A 26,033-nucleotide genomic window follows, 5' to 3' on the forward strand; every position below is an offset into this window, starting at 1 on the left:
AAATACTGACTGCTTTTGTCTTTAATAACTTAATCTTTATTTAGAAATATTCTCACATCTCCATTTGATCTTAAAAGATTTCTCAATTTTTTTTATCAAAAGTTTTTAAGCATTTGAACTGAGAAAAACAGAGGTTCTCAAATTTTTAAATAAAAAAACTGATTTAGCCTGACGTTTTTCAACTTTTTTCAAAAAAACTGATTTAGCCTGACTTAGCCTGATTTAGCCTGACGCGCACGAACCCTGATATTAGAAATTAAAACAGTTTAACCAAATAAGCTCTGAAAAACAATGCTCATGTAAACAAATTCAAACAAACTGTCAAGTTGTTGAACTAAACTGTAATGTTTAAACTGTACTTTTTTATGAATTTTTATAATTATGACGTATATAATCTACTAAAAACAAAATAATGAAGATTCTTAAAATTATTTTAGAGATTCAACAAAAGGTTTTAAGCACTTATTTTTACAAATACTGACTGATTTTGTCTTTAATAACTAAATCTTTATTTAGAAATAAATTCACATCTCAATTTGATCTTAATAAAAAAAATTTCATACATTTGAACTGACAAAAACTGAGATTCTCAAATTTTTAAACACAAAAACTGATTTAGCCTGACGTTTTTCAACTTTTTTCAAAAAAACTGATTAAGCCTGACTTAGCCTGACGCGCACGAACCCTGATTTTGTTTTTCTTTTACAGACTTATTCACATTTCTGTTTTAATTAATAAAAGCTTTTGGTCCAGTCATGTAACTTATAATTGACGAATTCAAGTACTAATTGACACGAACCTTGTATATGGGTGATAAGTGGTGAATGTAACTAAGCCCCAAAATTTAATAAAGGTATGAATTCATTGAAGCAGAAATTATAATGACCAGTTAAAAATATTCAAGTTGCTGGGTAAGGGATTGATAGATGTTGAAAAATAATTCATTTATATTTTCTTTAAAAGTAGTTTTGTGAATACTTTTATTGTGTTAATTTGCTAATTAAGACCCCCCGATACCCAAAATGCCTTCTGAAAGTGATTTTTTCTACTTTGAAAAAATGTCAGGCTAAATAGGTCTCTGTCAGGCTAAATGAAAAGGAATTTCGCGCACGAACCCTGATATTAATTAAATATATTTTATAAGTAATGAGAACTTTAACTAAACAAATGGACTTATAATACTATAATTTAATATTCACATTGTTATCACATTCTTAGATTAGGCTAACATCAATTTTATATATCTATATGCTGTTAACTGTGTCACCATTACTACTGTTTATAACTTCAAATATTATAAGATTTTGCTGTTTCACTCAAAAAAATTTATGTTTAGCTGTTAGCATTAATTTAAATCTTCAGCGACTTTGAGTATTATTAATGTTTTGTTGACTCTTGGCTTAAAACCACAATTTTAGATAATTCTTAATTTCATTTAGATAAATTTCAAGGTATAAACATTTTATTTTTTTAATTTTTTTAAAGCTCTGGATTCAGTTTTTTTATTGGATTAAGTTTTTTTATTTGACTCATTATATTAGTATTAATTCAATCCGTTTTTTTAAAAACTAGTACCAATTTTACCTAAATATACTCTGATATGCTTGATTTTTCGAATATGCAACATTTTTGTTTATATTCTTCACGCATGAATAAGTTTTTAAACAACAGTATAATTAACTAACATTGTTATATGCAGTTTCATATTTTATTTTTACTTGAAAAGGTCGTAATCTCTTGCCACCGAAACCGGTCGCGAATAAAATATACAATTTGCATAAATTTTGTATTTAAATAAGCTCTTCACATCCCAGTATATTGAGCATTCTTTTTTAGTTAAGGCAAATAACTATAAAAAAAATTTTAGAAAAAAATTAATTTGTCTGAAGTATATTAAATTCATCTTGTGCCAAAATAGAAGAATGATAAAATAGAAAATGTGTATTGTTCAGTTTACTATATTTTTTGTTTAAAAAATTTAAAGAGTTTAATGCTCACTTTATATTTTTCTGTAAAAAATTTGTAACATTTTTTTACAAGTACAAAGTAATGTTTTTTTATTCTTTCCTAATGATTTCTTGTCACTAACAATATCAACAAAAACTTAATGTTAAAACATTATTGTTTCCATAACAACAAATTTAGCTAAAACTACGGATTTATACGTCATAAAAAACTACAAGTATTTTAATTTTATCTATTTTTAAAAACTCAAACTTGAAAAATTCCAGGTTTTTTGTTCAAAATTTCAGGTTTTTTTTTCTCAAGTTCCAGTTCTTTTTTGCTTAAATTGTCAAAATCCAGGTATAGTAGCAACCCTGTATTTACATAAACTTTATGCAAAAAAAAAAAAACTCTAACCGACTAGCTTAAAGTTTAGTCTTAAAAAACGTGTAATACTTTTAAAAGTAAGACTTAAAATAACAACTTGAAAAGTTATTATTTTTATATCAGTGCAGGGTTGCCATAAAACCTAGAATTTTGAACAAAAATCACTAAAAACTGGAATTTTACATATAAAATAATTGAACTTAGATTAAATACTAAAATCTTCCATATACCAATTATTTATAGTATTTGTAATTTTACATATTATACTACACATTTAAATCAGCATTACAGTATCTTTTCAACATTTATATACCAAAAATGAACAAAAGGTAATTTTCTTAAACCTGGAAAACACTTTTTGAATCTGTGATATTCTATTTTAAACCTATGTCAACCCTGTCAGTAAGGTAATAAAAGATACTGCATTTCTGGAAAGCGACCCAAGAAAATTAATTTATTTAAGCAATAATTTAGTGTTAGCCTTAAATTTATTTAGGCAATACTATTTAATCATTATTTTAAAATTATTACTTATGTGAAGCTAAATGTTGAAAACTCCACATTTTGCACTTTCTACTTATTAAACACCCTTGTTTACTATCTGATTATTCCAAGAAGACCTCAAAATACAATGCAAACTTAATAATATTTTATAAGTCCAGTGCGCGACCAATTTCATTTAAACTAAAGTATAATAATTTATCAATCTTACGTTTCTAACTTTAATTCATTTTTAAGTTTTGCAACTCTGTACTTCCTTTTCTGAACTGGTTTCTAGGTTATTTGTTTTAAACCAATAAAAAAACATTATTGGTTTTTTTTAGTAAAAGTTAACTTGGAATGATGTATCTGAAATCACAATAACATTTATGAGCTTAGTACAGGTTTCGTTGGTAAAATTTTGAAAATTTCTAGCTCCTGTAGGTCGACGCCCAATAGGGCTTATAACCATATAAAACTACATAGCCTATCAGTCTAGTTCTAAATGAAGCCTACTAGTAATAAAAATTTAAAAATAATTTATATTTTTCTAGTTATTTTATTAGTTATATGGCGTTTGTATCATAAGAACTCAAGTTTTCTGAGCTTAAATTGTCCATTAACCACTACTGACTTATTTAAAATTCTACTTTCAGAGTATTAGATAAAAGAGTGCCGAGTCGCAAAATTCAAAACTTACTTAAAAGAAATCTACAATTTAACATCTATTCAGAACAAACCTACTCGGATTTTTTTCTAGAATTTTACTGACATTCTGCCACTATTAACTTAATTTTATGTTAATTAATATCTATTTAAAATATTTTATAGCTTTATGTAAGGCTATAAAAACCAAGTTTTTGTACAGAAAAAATTACAGTTTAACAACCAACTCAGAAAAGAATAAAAGAATTAATTCTTAAATTTAAGAGCATTTGAACTGACATTTTGCCAATATTGCTAAAAAACTGACTTTGTCCTATGCGTATGAACCCTGGAAGTACTTGCTTTATTGACATAAGTTCCTCTATATCAAATTGATAACTAAGCTTTACAAAGTTCTTTAAGAACAGAGATAGAATAAGCCACTTTCAATAAAACAAGTACTTCGCAAACTGTTGTTTTTGTTATACTCAGGGTTGACAAATGCTTTTAGAAAATTTTCTCCAGGTTTTCAAAATTTCTTTCTGGTTTTTAAAACTACACGTTTTAGGCTATATCTTTAGTTAAAAATAAAGTCTAAGGTAAAAAACTGTGTTAAATAGTATAACGACATTGAAAACATATGTTAAAGCTTCACAAAATATGTTTTTTAATGAAAAAAATTTCGATGACAAATTTTTCAATCTATACAACATATTTTTTGTGTCAAATCGAAATTTTACTACTTAACATGTAAAAGTTGTATAAAATTCCAGGTAATTTATTGATTTTTGTTCAAAATTCCAGGTTTTTTTTTCAAAATTTCTCAAATTCCAGGTTTTTTTGCAACCCTGTATACTCCAACAAATTTGTTTCGTTCGGATTTTTTAAATAAATACTTTAGAAGTCTAGCATTTGTTACATTTTTATTCCTAATTTTATCTTTATTTGGTTTAAATGTACCACATTTTCAACATAATCTACCTCTATTTCTAAATTGGTTTTCATTTGTTCATGTTTAACACTACTGCAAATTTATTATTTCATTTTTAATAACTTGTACCTTTCAGTCAAATTATTTAAATATAAACTTATATTCTATTAAAAAACTTTACTTACTGAAAAATTATTTTGAATAAAATAAACTACAATTAACTCAAAACTTCAACTGAAGTACATAACTAAACTAGGGGTCAGCAAACTGCGGGCTATGAAGGGTAAAAGTGCAGCCCGCTAGAACGTTTTTATTTTAAATGTGATGTGACCCATGAAAGGTAATACATACGGCCTCCAAACATGCAAATGTAGCATGTAATAAAAAATATTGAAACTACACTAGATGTTCTGGATTTCAAAGTTAAAAGCAAAAAAAATTAGGTACATTTCGTGGAAAATTTTACATTTGCAATAGCTTTTTCGGTTCTTTTATGGAGAGTAAATACTAAAATTACAGCTGCTGCCCGCAAGTATTTTTATTTAAAAAATTTGACCCGCAAACCACAAATGCCGCAAACCCCTGAATTAAAACATACATACTCATTAAAAAAAGTAAAAGTTAGTAGTGTTCCGAGTTAACAAAAACAAAAAAAACTAGCAGTAAATCAAAGTAAAATTTTTAAATGTAAAACATTGTATGTATTTTAGTAAATCTAAAGTTCTAACATTACATACTACTTTGCTTTTATTTAATGCATTATAATAATTCTTTACCTGGTGAAAAATCTAGTAGAAACTAGACTTAGTTTAAGTAGAAATAAATGTTGCTTTATGAAACAATTTATGTTGTTTGAAACAATTAAGTAATTATTTATTTAACATAGTACGTAAAACAAACTTGATAACATCTTTACTAATTATCAATAATAAATATCGTAGTAATTGACAAGCTTAAGAAAAATTAATCTTAATTAGCCTAAAATTAGAGAAATAAAACTGATTAAAATAACTTAAATAAAGCTTTTAAAACTGGTAGAAAATATTGGAGATTTAATGTTGAGTATAACTGTGTAACAACAATTTTTTTTTGATTGATTAATATTATTTTATATGTCATAAAAATTCGTTAAAAAAAAATTGACATAAAGTGCACATTATCTAAGCAAAACATAAAAACTCGATATATTAGCACAAATGTTTATACTGGATTTAGACATATATCATTAGAAAAAACATACAAACTTATATAACTTACTAAATCCACAGTAGACAATTCTAAAAAATACAATTTAAATGTGCAAATAAAAAACAACTATGATTATTATACAGTCTTGTTTAAGCTTTATTAAAGGGTAATAAACATGTTTTCTTTTTATTCTTTAGATCAGCTTCTAAATAAAATAAAGATAGTTTTTTAAAAGGCAAAACTTAAAAGCTACCTCTAAAAATGGTTCTTTTATAACCTAGTACAAAAATACCTATAAAAATTAAAAAAAAAACTAAACTACTATTGGCTTCACATGATCAGGCTTGTAAGAACAATAAGGAGATAACGGGCAGCCAACAAAAATGACATGACTACCATTTACAAAAGTTCTGAACGAATACTTGTGTATACCTCTAACATCTAAATCCCATGTTTTTAGACATCTAAAAACCTTTTTTAAGTTTTCTACGCTTGTGCTACCTTGTCTGTAAAAAGCAACAAATACTTTCTGATACTTTTTTGCAGATGTAGGTATAAACTCTGGATTACAAGGCGTAAGACTGTGATTAGCTAAAATACTTTTTTTTACTAATTCATTCATAAGCTGCTCATAGTTACTTAAAAACATTTGATTTGCTGGTTGGTACTTTACTGTTGAGTTTGTAACTAATTTGCGTTTTTTGAAATATTTATCAAAGAAATTATCATTCATGTGTAAACCTTTTTGTCCAAAGTGGTACGTCCTGGACACGTCCGGTATAACACACTCTCGGTCCTTTCTAACGTTTACTTTTCTCACCCACATGTCCCAATCCCAATCAAGTTTTGACCTGGGCCAATTTGGTAAAAGTTCATTCTCTATGAGAGACCTTTTCATCATAAAACCTAATCCGGGCATGGTCTCAACTCTGTAAAAGATAGTAGGGTCAAAGGATGTATGTTGAAAGCCATGGTCGTTCCAAGCAGAAATGCAGTACAAAGACTCGTCTTCACGCAACACTGGCATTAAGTGGTTGAAATACTTAAAGAAATCAACAAATACTTCCAAGTCATCTTCTACTACTATTACAAACTCAGCATCTTTGTGTCTTTGTAAAACGTCTGTAAAACTGTGTTTATAATGTTGGGAGATTCTTGCAGCACCAATTCCAACTGGTCTATGGTATACGGCGCTCAAACCAAATAGTTTGGCAAGATCATAAGTTTCATTGTACTGCCCGTCAATATAAACTGTGATTGCATCAAGGTTGACGCCGTCAGCTTTCAACAATGAAGACAGGCACCTAAATAGATAATGTGGTCTGTTTGAAGCTATTACATTAATTGGGACAACTTGAATGTAGTTTTCATTGGCATCATTTTTTTCCAAACTAAACAGATTTATTCTGTGACAAGCGCATATTTCCCCATACCCATTATAACTTGAACAAAAATTGATACGGTTAAAGTTTTCTTCTGTTTGTGGCCAGTTGCAAGATTTAAAATTGTGCAATTTGGAAAGTTTTATATCTTCGTTTAAATTAACAGGATCCGCATTATCAAAAAAGCTGTCGACTGACTTATGCTCCTCAGCAATAAAAACTCCTCTTCCAGTTGATATAAAGACCATTGTATCACCTGACTTTAACTGCCCTAAAGTTTTGCTTCTACTTAATAATGAAAAGTTGCTAAACGTTTCATCTATATTTTTAGGTGAAAACTTTCCATTGAGTGCAAGTATTAGCAAGTCATCATAGCCAAATACAAAACTAACAACATCATTTAAAGCACTAGAAAAATCTTCAAAGGTAGTGAAGTGTTTTGAAGTTTTTAAAGCACCATTGTGATGGTCAATTACAACTACATGTAACCCGTTTTGTTCGGATGCTTTATAGGCAGTATTGTTGTTCACAGAAATACGAAGAAGGCTTTTGCTCGAAGTGACATCAAGACAGAAAATTATGTGTTCAACATTAACTTTTTGAAAATTTAAAACCGGTAAACCGCTTTCAATATTTTTTACAGGCTTCTCAAAAGAATGGTGATAAACAAATGCTCTTTTTTCGTACTGTAATTTCTGCTCCAAAGCTATCTTCATGTTAAAAGCACAACATGCTAACAAAAGAACTACGATAAGCAGCTTAACAAGGTTTTGCATCGAGTAAAAAGACTTTCTGTGGTAGTGAGCGAGAAGTCTAACATTCTGTTGGTAATTAAATCTTCTCAAATTTAAACTGCTGCTTAGATAGCTAGTAAAAGGAATTGAATGAACCATATTATGTTAACCATTCTATCTAGATCTATAAAATAAATATTATTTTAATCAACTAATTTTTAAAAAGTTATTTTTTAATTTTTTTCTAATAGCATAAGCTTACTAAAATCATACATAAGGTCTTTCAGTTTAAAGAATTTAAAAAGTTTTTAATATTAAAAAAACGTTTAAATTTAAAAAAAAAATGCAAGGAAATATTTAAATTATACTTTGGAACTAAAGATTTATAAAATCATTTTAACATAACTCAACTTGGTTTATTTTATTTCAGTTGTTTTGTATGTAATATAGAGTTAAAATAAATTGAAGACCATGGAGGTTATTTTTTTTACAAAAATATCATTGGCGTTTATATAATAGTTATAAGTATATATTATTACATACTTTTTGTTGAAAAAATTCTTTAAGAGGTTTATGAGATATAATTAGTTTTGTTCACAGTTTCCAATACCACTGTTTATAGTAAACATTTTTATGGCTGATGTTTTTGGAATTTAAAAAGAATTAACTAAAAATATATCTCCTCCTTCATTTTAAAAGCAATTTATTTTAAACTTTCAGGAAATATACTGCCTAATTACACAAACAACTTGCAGGAAGCAGACTTTGAAAAAATGATCTAATGAACAAAATTTTTAAGTTATTCTTTTTTTTTGTATACTTATAGAACAAAAAAAATTAAAAGTATGATTTCTACAAGTTTTGCAAAGTTTATTATAAATTAGATTGATAAATTTTTAAAAATATTGCACAAAAACTTTAAGAGGAGATAAATTTCTAGTGAAATACTTTTTTGTAGTCATTTTAGTTTGTATATTCCATTACAAACGCGTTGAACTCTCTAACTTTGTTTGCTTATATCTCAAGGGTAACATTGAATTTTGTAAATGGTAAAACAAAATTGGTGGTTTAATTTATTATGTAAAAACAAGACTAATTATAAACATAAATAAATTACTTACCTCTTATAGCCTTAACAGTTTAAATTTAATTTTTAGATTATACATATAGTAATATACATTTATTTGATTATATAAAAAACAATAGGTTTATACGATCGTTTCGTATATGAGATATAAAACCTCATATACTCATCAGTGAGCTAAAATTTATTTTTAATTAAACTTTATGAGGTTATATATCTCATATAGGAAACGGTCGTATAAACCTATTGTTTTTATATAATCAAATAAATGTTTAGCTCCAATTCGATTTGTCAAGCATTATCGACCAGAAATTGTTATGAAATTATTTAATATAGTAATATATATATATTTGTTTATATTTGTTTAAGGGCATAGGGGGGGTAAACACCCTTTTTTGGTTTTTGATCTTATTTTATATAGTTTTTACTAAGCTACAAGATGCTTTTTACAGATTTAAAAAAATCAAAATAGTTTTTGAGATATAGCCGGTGAAAGTCAAAGCCGACAATAGGATCCTTATGGGAGGCGCAAACTAAAACGGCAAAAATAGACTATTTCACTAAAAATCTATCTTCTCCTACGTTTTTTGAGATAACTACCTCAAACTTTCAGGAAATGTTCCTTGATATATTTAAAAAATTCTGTCGGAAGGAATTTTTAAAAAAACAAAAAATAGAAATTTTATATAAAAAATAAACAAAAAAAACAGTTTTTTTTTTGTTTTTTTGTTATAAAATTTTTATTTTTTAATTTTTTTAAATTCTGTTCCGAAAGAATTTTCTAAATACTGCAAGGAACATATCCTGAAAATTTGAGGTAGTTATCTCAAAAAACGTAGGAGGAGATAGATTTTTAGTGATTTCTAGTTATTTGACGTTTTAGTTTGCGCCTCCCATAAGGATCCTATTGTCGCCTCTGACTTTGACTGGCTATATCTCAAAAATTATTTTGAATTTTTTAAATCTGTAAAAAGCATCTTGTAGCTTAGTAAAAACTATATAAAATAAGATCAAAAACCAAAAAAGGGTGTTTACCCCCCCCCCCCCCCCCCTATGCCCTTAAATAGTATATTTCAGAAAATAAACAAAAAATTATAATACTAATTACAAAAAATGCTATATATATGTGCTTTGGGAACGGGTCAAATATTCACGAAGGGACACTTTTGCACGAACAGTAAATTTTGCATGAGAGTAAAAAAATAAAAAATATATAAGAGCAAAAATTAAAAAAAATAAAATTAAAAATTAAAAGATAAACTAATAAAAAAAGAAAAGAAAAATTACCGACCGAGGGTAAGAATTAGGGGTAACAGTAAAAGAAAAAAACATTAAAATACGTCATAAAACTTTTAAATTAAAAAAAACAAGAAAATACAAGAAGTTATAAAAATACAAAAAAAATTACCGATCGAGGGAAAGGGTTAGGGTAAATAGTGATAATAAAAAAAATTACATAAAATTAAATTTAAAAGTACCATTTAAGAGAAATACACACTATAGCATGGTTGCCAAGATCAAGCTGAGAAAAACTTCCTGACTTTTAACTAAAACTTACCTGACTTTTCTAAATCTAAACTCTTAAGTTAAACTTATTCTAAAATACATAATCAAACACTTGAAACTATATAAATCTTCCAATCTTATTTTTATACAGATTAAAACAACAGTTTTTTTGATGAATTCAACATCTAACTTCCATTAAATCACTTGAACCATCTGTGTATGATTGATGTATTTGCAATAAACAGCTGTATCAGCAAAATACTTGTATTTTCTACAGAACAAGTTCTAGTTTGTATACAGCTCTAGTTTGTATGCATACATATAATCTTTAAATCTTCTTCTGGATGTAATAGTTTCTCATTTCATAATGTTTTCAAGTAGAGCTTTGTTAATACTTAATCTAGTTCAACCTCAGCCTGGTCATTGTGCAACACAAATGCTGCTTGCAACAACTTTCCGAGAGAAGATTTGGCAGGAAATTTTAATGTTTCAAAATAGAACTGGTCCAAACAATCTTCCTTTTGCTTGAAGCTCTTGAACTTTAATGCATTAATTGGACAATTTACCAATTTAAGTTCTAAATTGTTCAATGCTCTTATCACCTTCAGAGTTGGAGCACATTTTTACTATGTTAAGGAGTGCACAATGTTTTAAAACGCTTAACAACAATTGTGACTCGGAATTTTTTCAAGGCTATGCGGATTTAGGCATGACATATTTTTATAAATGTACTTCCAATAGCCATTCTGCTCCAGAGATTTTCAACCGCTTTTATAACAAATAATCTATATTTTTTGTTGAATTTAAGACATTTTGTCCCTCAACTAGGTCTTTTTTCCTCAAATTTGCAAGCAAATTGGTTGCAGCACAACCAAGATCAAGGGCAGGTTTTAGGGATGCTTGATCATTTCAACCTTGAACTGGTTAAGCTGAGGTTCGTAACTATCACGTCTTTCATAATGATGCACAGCAATTTAATTACCAAGCACAAAATGTTCTCATGCATAAAGGAAAAAACAGGCTGGGTATTCTGGTACAATGTCAAAAAAGGCTGCATAAGAGATATCACATAACTAAAGAACTGCAAGAAAATTTTTGTGTATATATCACAGTTTCACTATGGAAGTGTTCTTGCCACAGATCATCAATACTAAAGAGCATCAAAAAAACTGCTTATTCAAGTAAGGTAGTTGTTCAATATGTTAATAGAAACATTTTGCAGTTTTATAAAGGATATTTTATTAATTTATACCAGATGAAGGCATTGGAAATTAAATAAATTTGTAAATTTCTTGGAAAATTATGCAATTTTAGACTGACTTTCAAGGATTTTTAATTTATTTTTACTATTTGAAGGCTTTGGAAAATAAGGAATTTTGTAAATTAATCCATGGTTGCCACTGATCAAGCTGAGAAAAATTTCCTGACTTTTTACCAAAATTTTCCTGACTTTTCTAAATCATACTATTAAATTAAACTTATTCTAAAATACATAGAAAACTATAAAAATCTTTCAATCTAATTTTAATACAGGTTGAAAACAACAGTTTTTTGCTGAATACTATCAAACTTCCAGTACATCACTTAAACCATCTGTGTATGATTCATGTTTGTAATAAATAGCTCTATCAGCAAAATACTTGTATTATCACCTTATAAACACAGCTTGTCTGAAAAAAGACACAATTTTTTAGAATTTCCTAGCATAAATGTATCTAGATAAACAAATGACATATAAGGAACTTTTACAATTTTTGTGCATATATCACAGTTTCACTATGGAAGTGTACTTGCTACAGATCATCAATACTAAAAAGCTTAAAAAATCTGCTTGTTCAAGTAGGGTACTTTTCCAATATGTTAATAGAAAATTTTTGCAGTTTTATAAAGGATATTTCACTCATTTATACCAGGTGAAGGCATTGGAAATAAAATTAAATATTTTTGTAAATTTCTAGGAAAATTTTGGAACTTTTTTCTGACTTTAAAGGACTTTTAATCAATTTTTACCATTTGAAGGCTTTGGAAAACAAGGAATTTTGTAAATTTAAACTGACGAAATCTGAATCTTTTTTAAATTTTATAAAATTTCCTGACTTTTTTTCAAAATCCCCCAACTTTTCCTGACTTTTGTCATTTTTTAAAATTTTTCCTGACTTTTCCTGATTTCCTGACTTTTCCTGACCGAGTGGCAACCCTGTTAATCTGACAAAATCTGACCTTTTTTTTTTTAATTTTGTCAAATTTCCTGACTTTTTTTCAAAAACCCCCATTTTTCTTGACTTTTCCTGACATTTGTTATTTTTTTAGTTTTTACTGACTTTTCCTGACCGTGTGGCAACCCTGCTATAGATTTATAGTTTATTACATACTTTTGACAATGTTTCGACATTTTTTATCAGTTATTTTCAAATAAAAAGCTGTGCAAAATAACTAAAAATTAGTGTAAAAACAACTAAATATACAACATAAATTAAATAACAAGATATATATAATCAGTTATATGACAAAATTATAAACTACAGTAAAATTACAGGTTACATAAATTTCTATACATTGTTTAAAGGAAATTATATATAACTAGTCAAAAATTTTTAGTGTGTGGGTAATACCCGGTTTAGTTAATTGTTTGTTTAAAATTAAATTATAACCTTAATTAAAATAGCTTTGCTGATCAGGGTCTCAAGTTTGTTTCTACATTCTTTTAAAGTATCAAAGTTGTTAACAGTTATTCTTTTATATTTACAAACATTGTCAAAAGTATGTAATAAACTATAAATCTATAATGTGTATCTCTCTTAAATGGTATTTAAAAACTCCAACATCCCCTCCTGTATTTTAATTTAAAAAGAAAAAAATCTAAACTGTGCAAAAGTGTCTTCGTGCATATTTGACCCTTCATGAAAAAAAGTCCCTTTTTGTATATTAGACTCCTCCCATGTGCTAAAGGGCTTTGGAGTAAAAAATAAGTTGTTACAAAATTAAAAGCAACCAATAATAATCGCAAAATAATAAACATAATATTATTTTTGTAAATACAGTAAAAATTGATTGAATGATGACTTGTCTTTAAGCAATAATTTTGTTTAAGTTAAGAATTATGTTAATTATTTTGATTAAACAATGAATTATATATTTTTCAATTAAAACTGGAGAAATTCCTATGATTACTGCAATAGCTAAATTTTTATAATTTATATCTAAAGGGTCGATTTTTTGTTTACTTCAATAGTATTTTTAGCTTTTATTTTCCAAATTTTATGAAGAGAGTTTAATGCAGGATCAACTGGTTTCAAATCAAAGGCATCTAACAAAGATAGCCCTGAAACACTGTCTTGAATCAATAATTTTTTGCTTAACTTCCACTGTCTCTAGAGCTCCAAGGACATCAGGAGAAAATATTGCCATGTAAGCTATCATGGGTTGCTGGCTGTCAAACCCACAATACTTACCTGGAATAGCTGACAAAATTATTTTCCAGTAATGAACATGTATCGTCTTTTTTATACTTTTCATGTTAAATAATATAACTAACTCTGTAAATAAATAAAAAATTAGAAGAAAATAAAAGGACTTTAAACAATATAATATAAGTGAGTAAAACCACAAAATATTACTTTAAAATAAAACTTTAAATAAACATTGTGTTTTTCATTGTAAGCAAGCTTGTTTTAAATTTGTTAGCTTTAGTTCTTGTAATTAATCATATTTTATGTTTTTATAGTCTAATATAAATTGCATATTTTAAAACCTGACCTTCTATACATACTATTGTTTTGGGAACGGGTCATATATGCATGTAGACATTTTTGCACGAAGGGTTATTTTTGCACGAAATTAATAAGGAATAGATAAAACTAAAAGAAAAAAAGTTAAATTAAAAGTTAGAAAAATTAAAAATAAGGAAGTAATAACTCATAAAAATCATTCATAAAAAAAAATTAATAAAAAAACAAATAAAAAGTTACTGACCGAGGATTGAAAATACAATTGAAAAAAAATTCAGTCTGTGCAAAAGTGACCCTTCGTGCAAAAATATCTCTTTGTGCATATTTGACACCTTCCCATTACTTCATTTGTATTAAAATAAAAAACAATGTATACATTAACAAAAAGTAACATTTAAATACTTAGTTAAATAAACTATATATGGCATAGGGGAAGGGTAAACCACTTTTTTCACAACTTCATCTTATTTTGTTAAGTTTTAACTAGGCTACAAGTTTCACTTTATATATTTAAAAAAAATACATAGCTGGTTAAAGTCGTAGAGCACAATAGGTTACCTATGGGAGGAGAAAACTAAAACGGCAAAAACTAGAAATTACTAAAAATTTATCTCCTATAAATTTTCTTTTTTATTAAACTTTGTTGCGACAGAATATTGCAAGGAACATTTCCTAAAAATTTAGGATTCTCATCTCAAAAAACGTAGAGCAAAATAGATTCTTAGTAAAAAATTATTTTTTTCGTCTTTTTAGTTTGCACCTCCCATAAGGGACCTATTGTATTCTGATTGTAACCGGCTATATCTCAATAATTAGTTTAAATATTAAAAACTGTAAAAAGCAACCTGTAGCTTAGTTAAATGTTACAAAACAAGATCAAATTGTTAAAAAATTCATTTAATCCCCCATGCCCTTAAATTTTTTTATAAAAAAAATTCACAGTTAGTTATCCAACTACACTTTTATTTTTTATTAGTTTAAAAAATTTTCAGAGACTTTATTTTTTTAATTATTATATTACGAATAAAAAATATATATCTAAAAAAAGTAACAATACTAAACAACTATTTATAAACTTTTTGAAAATCATTAAGTACTAAAAAAAGTTAATTATAGAAATATTCAGTTTAAAAAAAAATATTATTTGCCTTGTGCCATTTTGTAGTTGAATTTAAGTAAAATTAAAGCTATAAAAACAAAAATATATTTTTATAGAAATAAGGTAAATTTTAAAATTTATATAAAAAACTTACAATCAAAATAATGAAAGTTATTGTTTAAAAACTACAGTATGTACAGATAAATACTCATTATATGTAAGGTGGGGTAATAAAAATAGAATAAAACAATAAACTATATCAGAAATAATTAAGCAAAAAGGGGTGTGTGTAAAATTATCTGGCTTTAAAGTAAGTTTACTGTCATAGTAAAGAAATTTAATCTCAAAATTTTGGTTAAAGGACCTGGTGTATAGAAAGAATTTTCGTTCATTCAGCTACACACCACAACCTTTTTTAAACCAATCTTAATTACTATTTGTAAACTTATATAAGCAAAATGCATTAGACTTCATTCTCAAAATAACTTTTGTTAATGCACTTTAATATTTGAATGATATGTAATGGGCTTCTTTCCTAACAAAATTATATTATGTTTTTTAAACAAACTATACACTTTTTTATGATATTTTACCACAAAAATATCAAAATAGTAAGTAAAGAAACTTAACGCACTAAAGCAATTCTTTAATAAAGTGTTCAAAATGCATTATATATCTAACTAACTTCTAATAAATTTAATTGGAAATTTAAACCCATTTATTTAAAACCACTTTAACTCTAGTGTTTATACTGTTATTAATAGTGAAATTAGCATACCACCAGTGAATTACGAATAACTTACTGTATAATAAGTAATGAACTTCACCTCACGACCAATAACAACAGCATCCGAGACAACCTACGACTGGTTTTGTCCTTATTAGGACTCATCAGGCAGGAATCGCGCGAATGATTTAGCTGTGTCAATTTTTTCAATTTTACCCACAAACGGTCGCTTTAGTACTTTGTACTTAGTCCCGCTTGGTAAGATCTTAACAGCAGTTTCTCGCGACAATGCCTGCCTGATGAGTCCTAATATGAACGAAGCTGGTCGTGGGTTGTCTAGGATGCTGTTGTTGTTGGTCTTGAGGTGAAGTTCATTATTTATTGTTGATAGGCCGAAATAGATACTCAATAATTTATTCCAAATATAAAATTCTAGTAATTTTATAAGCAAGTTGACTTAGTGATGAGGTTAGTTAAAAATTATGTATGTTAGCTAAGTGTATGAAGCATTCTACTTTAGAAATTAATACTTATTTATTTGTATTTCATTTAGTTATTAAATATTTATACTTAATAAAAAGTATAACAAACCTTAAGCAAATTTAAAAAATAAATTTTAAAGAGTTAAAGATGGTCTTTTTTTTACATTAAATAAACTTAAACTATTTATTACAAAGTACAAAAAAAATTATCATTATAGCTTTATAACAAAATTTAAATAGATCATAGAAGATAAATTTTTTAAATTAATTTATTTTTTCACGAGCTACCATTATTATTGCATTTATATCTTTGGAATAAATATTTAAAATTACAAGCTATTCGTTTGTAAATAAAAATACGAGCGAAGTAAGTTCACTGGAATGTACATTAAAAACAAATTTTTACAGTACGTTTTTTCTTTATTAAACTAATTCTGTGTGTCAAGCTAGTTAAGACACTTCAACGGAGTTACTTAAGTTGAAAAAATCTGTTTCTGTTGGACTTGCATAACTCTGTTGAAGTGTGTCAGGGTTCGTGCGCGAAATTCCTTTTCATTTAGCCTGACAGAGACCTATTTAGCCTGACATTTTTTCAAAGTAGAAAAAATCACTTTCAGAAGGCATTTTGGGTATCGGGGGGTCTTAAATAGCAAATTAACACAATAAAAGTATTCACAAAACTACTTTTAAAGAAAATAAAAATATAAATGAATTATTTTTAAACATCTATCAATCCCTCACCCAGCAACTTGAATATTTTTAACTGGTCATTATAATTTCTGCTTCAATGAATTCATACCTTTATTAAATTTTGGGGCTTAGTTACATCCACCACTTATCACCCATATACAAGGTTCGTGTCAATTAGTACTTGAATTCGTCAATTATAAGTTACATGACTGGACCAAAAGCTTTTATTAATTAAAACAGAAATGTGAATAAGTCTGTAAAAGAAAAACAAAATGTAATTAAACACATCTCTCAAAAACTTTATGTTATTATTAAAGCATCTTAATTTTTAAAATAACTAATTAAAATAACCATGATATTACACAAGTAATTTTTTAGTCTTGTGAATATCTCTAATAACTTTGAATAAACAGAAAATAAAATATATGAACAAACTGCTAAGAGTATTAATCTATAAAGTATTTGGTATAAAGCCTTTATATTAGAAATTAAAACAGTTTAACCAAATAAGCTCTGAAAAACAAAGCTCATGTAAACAAATTCAAACAAACAGTCAAGTTGTTGAACTAAACTGTAATGTTTAAACTGTACTTTTTTTATGAATTTTTATAATTATGACGTATATAATCTACTAAAAACAAAATAATGAAGATTCTTAAAATTATTTTAGAGATTCAACGAAAGGTTTTAAGCATTTATTTTTACAAATACTGACTGATTTTGTCTTTAATAACTAAATCTTTATTTAGAAATAAATTCACATCTCAATTTGATCTTAATTAAAAAAAATTCATGCATTTGAACTGACAAAAACTGAGATTCTCAAATTTTTAAACATAAAAACTGATTTAGCCTGACGTTTTTCAACTTTTTTCAAAAAAACTGATTTAGCCTGACTTAGCCTGACGCGCACGAACCCTGTGTGTTAAGGCCATAGGGTGGGGGGGTAAACCATTTTTTTTACAAGTTGATCTTATTTTAAAGAGTTTTTTCTAAGGTTGTAGATGCTTTTTATTGTATTAAAAAATTCAAATTATTTTTTGAGATATGACTAGTTAAAGTTGGACCACATAATAGGTTCCCTATGAAAAGGGAAAACTAAAACAGCGAAAAAAGACTGTTTTATTTAAAATCTATCTCCTCCTACATTTTTCAAGCAATCTTCTTCAAACTTTCACAGTCTAATTTTTATACAATAACAAAAAAAAGTTACTTTGGAATTTAAAAAAATTGTAATTTTTTTTTTTTGAAAAATAAATACTTTTTTTTTAATTTTTGTGATAATTTTTTTTTTTTTACATTATTAAAATTCTAAAGTAACGTTTTTTCCTTTTAATATAAGGAACATTTTCTGAAAATTTGAAGAAGATTGCTTGAAAAATGAAGGAGGAGATAGATTTTTAGTGAAATTTTTTAATTTCCAAGAAAATTGACCCCAAAAAATTTGCGGTCCATATGTTTTTATCCGAATTTTTTTACAAATAATAAAATACCTCAAAAATTTAATGATATTTTTGAATTCTATAAAAACAGGCTTGTAGTTTGTATTTAAAGCTTTCATAAAAAAGCCATAGTTAATTTTTGTAAAAAAAAAATGTTGGACCCCCCTATGGCCTTAACTTGCTTGACACACAGAAATATATGTTAGTTTATTAAAGGAGTATTGTGATGTTTCTTTTAATCATCTTGTGAAAATTAATTTCATTTCTGTGACTTGAAAAACTTTGCTTTAAATATAGTTTATAAGGCTAGCAATCAGTTATAATAAAATTACTTAAACGTTATAAGCATTTATAATAATCAATGTATATATGTATTTGAAAAAAATAACTAAATATTTCCAAAATGACTTAAAGTTTGTATATTTAAAATTTTATAGTATATTTTTAAAGCTCTTTCTAAAAAAAACAATTAATTACACAAAGTTTTGTAAAAACTACTATAAATAACATTAAAATTCAATAACCACTTGGCAGCAATGATTTTTGTTACTTTCAAAAAAGGTCTGTATAAAATAAATTATGAACAAGCTTTTACCATTATATTTATGTAGTTTATTAGTACACAATTTTTCTCAAAGAATTGAAGGAAGTAATCAATATACAAAGAAAAAATATATGTACATTATAGAACAGAACTTTAAGCTAAACTTTGTTCAAAATGACCATTGTTTGATGAAGTTTTTCAATGAGGTGGCTTCATCTTGCATTTCTTTAGAGCTTCTGGCAACTCTTTCATTGCTGAAGTTTAATTTTTCATCATGAGTTTGAAGCTAGAAAAATACTCATTTCATAATAACTTGAAAACTGTTTAAAACTAGTTATAAAATTTAAAAACAAAAAATATTGTAAATATTCTTTTTAATTTCAAAATCTTTTTGTTTTAGTTTTTTTTTTTAATTACAGGGTTGCCACTCTTTAATTCAAAAAAACTGCCCTAAGTCATCCGAAGTTTAATTTTCAAATTCTTGAAAAAAATTTCGCTTCTGGAGCAAATACTCATGATTCATGTTAATTTTTCTTCTAAATAATTAAAAGGAAGGTTGTATGTGTATACTTCTACATTAGATGTTCAATTATGAGAAATACTGTTTTTGAAGATTCAACAGTACAAGTTTAAATCAATTGAGATTATAAAAACAAATTATTTTTGGATAATTTTATGTAATCATGTTAGTTAACTTTATATTTAACAGAAAATAGTTTGAATTTTTTTTATTTCATTTTGATTAACTAACTTTAATCTTACCACATTAAGGATGGTTAACTTGAATGCATATTTATCAACTTCAATGTTAAGTTAAATTTCAATTCAACAGTTTAGTATAAACTGTTTAATACTAAATTGTAATAACTGTTCAGTATAAACTGTTGAGTTAAATTTTAATTTAACAGTTTAGTATAAACTCAAATCATGATAAATATTAATTTAAAATTTTAAATAAAAACTACAATGTATTTTCTAATTGTAGTGAAGAAATAGCCAAAATTAAATCTTTATTAAATATATCAAAATCAATAAAACCCTGTTCTTGAATAAAATTAATTATATAAAATAACAACATATTAAAACTGGATCAACTAAATCTTATTCTAGATCTAGAAAAAAATATGTCCTGAGATTTTTATAAAAAATCAAAACTGTCGTGAGTAATGTTGAGTTTAAAAAAAGTCAAAATATCCTAAGCTACCCTGAGATTTTATAGAATTTCAAATCTGAGTTATCCTTAGTAACCTGAGTGTGTGGCAACCCTGTAACTATTTGGTAAATTAAGTCATAAAATCTAAACAAATAAAACTGAGTATACTAAAAACATTTAATAGTAAAATTTGATGAAAATGAAATAAAAAAATATCTTAAACTAATTGGAATACACACATAAAAGCTTTTTATTTGGTCAAAAGTATTAAAGTATATTTATTATAATTTACATCATACATACTAATCTTAACTTACAACTTATACAAACATCTACACACCAAATATCTAATTTTATTAAAACAAAACAAGCTTTAGTAGAGATTAGTATAAAAGGTTGGGACAAATAAACACAAACCAACTTTTTTATAAATGTCATCATTACATGGTAAGTCTCCTGGCTTTCGAGGTATAACATGTACATGCACATGTGGAATTGTTTGACCAGCATCTTTCCCGTCCTAATTAGAGTTTATAGAGCTTTATCATTTGAGACTTACATCAGATGATTAGTCAGTAAGTTCTAATCATATTTTAACGCCAAATAAACTAAATTTGAAAACTTCACAAGATTTACATTAACTTAAAATTGTAAAATTGTGATTATACAGGGAACTCCAGTGAAATGAGAAACCTAAACTTAATGTCAATGTCACACAAAATTATAAAATTTGTACAGTTTATAATAAAATATAATCAAAGTTACTGATAGGTATGAAATGAGCCTAAAGTTTACCTTTAAGGCCATAGGGGGGTCCAACATTTTTTTTTACTAAAATTAACTTTAGCTTTTATATGAAAGCTTTAAGTACAAACTATAAGCCAGTTTTTATAGAATTCAAAAATATCATTTAACTTTTGAGATATTTAATTTTTTGTAAAAATTTTCCAATATAAACGTATGGAATGCAAATTTTTCGGGGTCAATTTTCTCGGAAATTTAAAAAAAACACTAAAAATCTATCTCCTCCTTCATTTTTCAAGCAATTTTCTTCAAATTTTCAGGATACGTTCCTTATAATAAAAGGAAAAACGTTATTTTAGAATTTTAGAAATTTAAAAAAATCAAAATTTTATCATAAAAATTAAAAAAAAAGGTGTTTTTTTTTCAATTCCAAAGTAACGTTTTTTTGTTATTATATAAAGATTAGACTGTGAAAGTTTGAAGAAAATTGCTTGAAAAATGTAGGAGGAGATAGATTTTAAATGAAACAGTCTTTTTTCGCTGTTTTAGTTTTCCCTTTTCATAGGGAACCTATTATGAGGCCCGACTTTGACTGGTCATATCTCAAAAAATAATTTGAATTTTTTTAAAACAATAAAAAGCATCTTGAAGCTTAGAAAAAACTCTATAAAATAAGATCAACTTGTAAAAAACATGTTCATGTAAAAACTATTTTCAATATCAAAAAGCTGTAAAAAGCAACTTATAGCTTAGTTTAAACTTTACAAAACAAAACGCAAATGTAAAAAAATTGTTTTACTCCCCTATCTATGCCCTAAATAAAGTATTCTCTAAAGCGATGGGTCTTCACAGTGTGCACTAAATTTATTTTTGGGTGCACAAAAACCACATAGGGTACTCAAAATCCATTTTGAAAGTTACACTAGATGTTCTAGAGTTTATAATGAAAAGCAAAAAAAGGTCTTTGGCATATTTTTGGGGATTTTTGAGCCTGAGAGCACAAAATTTTCTTATTCCAGTTTAGCTACACAGGTTTAAATTACCATTAACAGGGTTCGTGCGCGATTTTTTTTTCATTTAGCCTGACTGAGACCAATTTAGCCTGACATTTTTTTCAAAGTAAGTAAAACCTCCTTTAAAAGTCATTTTAGGTATTGGGGGGGTCTTGATTAGTTATATTGTAGTCTCCGACTTCAACCAGCTTTATCTCAAAAATATTTTGAGCTTTTTAATTCTAGAGAAAGCAACTTATAGCTTAATTACAACTCAATAAAATAAGACTAAGTTGTGGAAAAGGTGATTGACCCCCCTATGCCCTTATTAAACAAATTTAGTGATAAGTTTTGAAATAAGTATTATGTCTAATCTATTAATAGTGTAAAAATTTTATATATAACTAAACACAATTGTTCAACTTAATTAAGCACTAAGTAAAAGCATTATAACCAGAAGATTTATATTAAAACGAGTGCATTGTCAGGTTTTATTAAATTTCAAAATGAAACGCTTATACGAGTATTACAATTCAAACAAACAGCTAAGTTGTTGAACTAAACTGTAATGTTTAAACTGTATTTTTTTAGGAATTTTGATAATTATGACGTAAATAATCTACTCAAAACAAAATAATGAAGATTCTTAGTAATTTTTTAGAGATTCTACAAAAGGTTTTAAGCATTTATTTTTACAAATACTGACTGATTTTGTCTTTGATAACTAAATCTTTATTTAGAAATAAATTCACATCTCAATTTGATCTTAAAAAGGTTTCTCAATTTTTTTTATCAAAAATTTTTAAGCATTTGAACTGAGAAAAACTGAGATTCTCAAATTTTTAAATAAAAAAACTGATTTAGCCTGACGTTTTTCAACTTTTTTCAAAAAAACTGATTTAGCCTGACTTAGCCTGATTTAGCCTGACGCGCACGAACCCTGATTAAGTCTGAAGTTGTACATCATTTACTTATGAAAAACATAAACTTATTACTAAAAAACTTTTATAGATACATATATATACAGCTAGTTATTAAAATATTGTAATTGAAAAAACAAAAAGTGTTCAATATAGTCTAACAACCTGCACAGCTAAGGTACAAGAAGTTCCATTGAAGTACTTAACTACAACTTTGGAAACTTTTTGTGCTGTCTGAAACAAATCAGCTACTTCATCAGGAGTTAAGTTTTCAAACTTTTCTACAACCCTTTGAGGACAAACAAGCACATCTAATATTATTACTATAACTTTTATACGTTTTAACTTATTTAGGTATATCAATCTTACTATTAGTAATATATTTTTTTAGATTTCAAAAAAAATTATGCATCTGGGAAATCCAAGGAAATAAGAATCCTATAAATATTAATTAAATTTTAAAACACTTAAAAAATGTATTTACATTTTTTTATTTAAACCTCAGCTTAATAGTAACGTTTACTATTGTAGAAGGAAGAATAAAACTGATGTTTTTCTACCATATTGTGTAAAAAGTCTATTTTCTATTTATTAGACTGGAATATTGTATAGCATTATAGGGTGGGAACGGGTCAAATATGCAAGAAGACATTTTTGCACAAAGGGTTAAATATGCATGAAAAAATACTTTTGCACAAAAGGATATTTTTGAACAGAATGATATTTTTGCACAAAGGGTCATCTTTGCAGGAGAGTAAAAAAATAAATAAAATTTTAAAAAAATAAAATAAATTTAAAATATAAATACAAAAAGATAAACTAATCTTTTAAAAAAGTTACCGACCAAAGGTTAGGGTTAGGGGTAACAATGATAGTAAAAGTAAAAAATAAGTAATAAAAACTATTTTAAAAAAAAATGAATTAATAATAAAATAATCTAAAAAAAAAAGTTACCAACCAAAGGTAAGGGTTAGAGGTAACAGTGATAGTAAAAATTAAAAAAATAATTATTATTATTATAAAAAAAAAACAAGAAAATATAATATATGAAAATTAATTTATTAATAAAAAATATTTATGACCAAGGGTTAGGGTTAGGGGTAACAGGGACAGAAAAAAAATAAATAGAAAATTTCAATTATTAAAAAAAATTAATAGTTGTAAAAAAATTTCAACTCCTGCAAAATAGATGACCCTTTGCCCAAAAGTGACCCTTCATGCATAAGTGATCCTTGATTAAAAAATTTCCCTTTGAGCAAAAGTGTTTCTTGGTGCATATTTGACATCTACCCTTATAGGGTAGGAGTTTTAAAGACAACATTAATAACTGTTTGAGTTGAAAGTTGCAAAATCAAAACCCAAAGGTCAAAACACACAAAAAAAGCAACACAGCAGTAATTCATTTTTGCTTAAACAAGTCTAAAATTTCACTTAATTAAAAAATAAAAAGTTGTTTACAATAAAAATAATATGCTTAATTGTACTATACAATAATAAACGCTAGTTTTTCTAGAAACAAAGAATTTATTCATAGATCTTTTTAGTAGAATTTAAGAAAATATTTCTTATTTGAAAGTTTTCACATGATTTTTTCATACTGTGCTTCAAAAAATTTGCAGCTTTTTAACTTCTTTAATTTAGAATTTAATTTTATATTCTTAGTTTAAAATATGTTGACTTTATATTAGTTTACTTAATGATAAACTTAAATCAAAAAAATCCGCCAATAGTACCCCTACATCATCAGGTCATATATTGTAATAAAACTATGTTAACAAATGTAATCTAACTTACGTCCAGGTATAAGTGGCATCAAATTAACAAAAGCATAGCTAAGCTTGGATTCCAAAAATGAATGGCCAAGTGGAATTATTTTCTGGCCAAAACTGTAACATTTCATACTTTTTATTTTTACCTGTTAACAAATAAAAGTTTAAATGATTAAATTAAATATTCAGACTTCAAAATAACTATTTTAGATATGTAAGGTATACAAATTAAACCTAATATCAAATAAAAAATATCCTAATAACTTTATAAATTATAGCAATTTAGCCAAACAGTTAAAAATAACAAACTAAGATATGAACAAATTATAAGTTTTTTGACCAATGCAGCATTTACTATATTGTTTGTACCCTGTTGACCCAGTATTAAATCCAAAGTTTTATTTGACACTTCCCTTATAAGAGTCAGACTGATCAAATAATTTTTTTTTCAAGCTCTCTTTTTCATACCATTCTTAAGTGTATTTGGTTCTTTTTGAATAAGGTGTTTAATATAAATTGAAATGTCTTTACAAAAAACAACACTAAAGAGCTTGGAAAGAATTATTATGGAGGTTCCATACATAGAGTACAAGAAAGTTCCAAAAGGCTAATGGCTTGAAGTTCTCTTGGTTGTCTGGTGGGGTTGTTTTGATGAGGGAGAAGGAAACAAGCAAGGCTATCTTAGTTTGCTTTGTAAAAGATCTAGAAAAATATTCTAGAAGATAACTTATAATTAACTTGCATGTCTTTATATTAAATATATTTAGATGAGTGCGTATAATTTGGAGTAAGATAGTTTAGTAAATTTTGATTTTGTATGCATTTTATGTCAAAAAGATTTTGAACCTCCAAAAACCAATTCTAATTGATGCGATAATTGCGAGAGATGGTTTTATTTAAATTGTTGTGGAGTATCTGAACATGAGTTTAATTTTTAATGTTAATAATGATGAATTTTTATTGCATAGACTGTGTAAATAACCTAGGACTAATTAATGTTGGGAGTGATGATTTCTGCAAATCTTGTTTTAAAAATTTTCTTATATAGATGATTGTTTGTTTTGTGAAGGCTGCTTTAAATGGATAAATCTTAAATATTCAAAGTATCAATTAAAATCTTTGCAGAAATGCGCAAAAATAGTTTACCCTATTTTTGTGAAACCTGTGAACTAAAAATATCTGTATGTTTTAAATGTAAATTGTGTTGTAAAAACTTAAAAAATTGTTTAACCTGTTTTTTATGCTTCAAAAAATATCATGTTGAATGTGCTTCTGAAAATTAAATGAAACTAAGCCTACACAAACACGGTGATTACAAGTTTTATTGTGATATATGCAAGGAGTCCTTTCAGAATGTTAATAACTATGATATTTATTAAATTATGATATTTTTTATGAATCTGCTAAACCTAGTATTTATGAAATAAACAATGAGAATTACTTAGATTTGTATAGTGTGAAA

At 26.4% G+C, this 26,033-nt stretch overlaps 2 protein-coding genes across 2 annotated transcripts; both read right to left on the reverse strand.

Annotated features, from left to right (window-relative positions):
- Positions 1–5,430: 5,430 nt before the first annotated feature.
- LOC145837855 (protein O-linked-mannose beta-1,2-N-acetylglucosaminyltransferase 1-like) lies at positions 5,431–7,875 on the reverse strand. The gene has a single exon (XM_082945316.1). The coding sequence runs from the start codon at positions 7,848–7,850 to the stop codon at positions 5,889–5,891; it is 1,962 nt and encodes a 653-aa protein (XP_082801442.1). The 5' UTR covers positions 7,851–7,875; the 3' UTR covers positions 5,431–5,888.
- Positions 7,876–19,046: 11,171 nt separating this feature from the next.
- On the reverse strand, positions 19,047–24,713 carry LOC145837974 (bis(5'-adenosyl)-triphosphatase-like). The gene is made up of 4 exons (XM_082945481.1): positions 24,597–24,713; positions 22,968–23,113; positions 20,568–20,666; positions 19,047–19,279 (listed from the first exon to the last, which is right to left on the reverse strand). Exons 1-4 carry the CDS (start codon positions 24,700–24,702, stop codon positions 19,163–19,165), a joined length of 468 nt encoding a protein of 155 aa, XP_082801607.1. The 5' UTR covers positions 24,703–24,713; the 3' UTR covers positions 19,047–19,162.
- Positions 24,714–26,033: the final 1,320 nt, after the last annotated feature.

This window comes from Thalia democratica, chromosome 6 (assembly GCF_965202585.1).
Source record: "Thalia democratica chromosome 6, ktThaDemo2.hap1.1, whole genome shotgun sequence".
Lineage (NCBI taxonomy): Eukaryota > Metazoa > Chordata > Thaliacea > Salpida > Salpidae > Thalia > Thalia democratica.

What these genes read in the sequence shown, in the direction of transcription:
- LOC145837855 (XM_082945316.1), bottom strand. Translation starts at nt 7,850, where the DNA reads ATGGTTCATTCAATTCCTTTTACTAGCTATCTAAGCAGCAGTTTAAAT.
- LOC145837974 (XM_082945481.1), bottom strand. Translation starts at nt 24,702, where the DNA reads ATGAAATGTTACAGTTTTGGCCAGAAAATAATTCCACTTGGCCATTCA. An exon ending in GATGCCACTTATACCTGGAC is followed by an intron (nt 23,114 to 24,596) that starts GTAAGTTAGATT and finishes TAATAATATTAG; the next exon opens with ATGTGCTTGTTTGTCCTCAA. An exon ending in CTTGTACCTTAGCTGTGCAG is followed by an intron (nt 20,667 to 22,967) that starts GTTGTTAGACTA and finishes AACTCTAATTAG; the next exon opens with GACGGGAAAGATGCTGGTCA.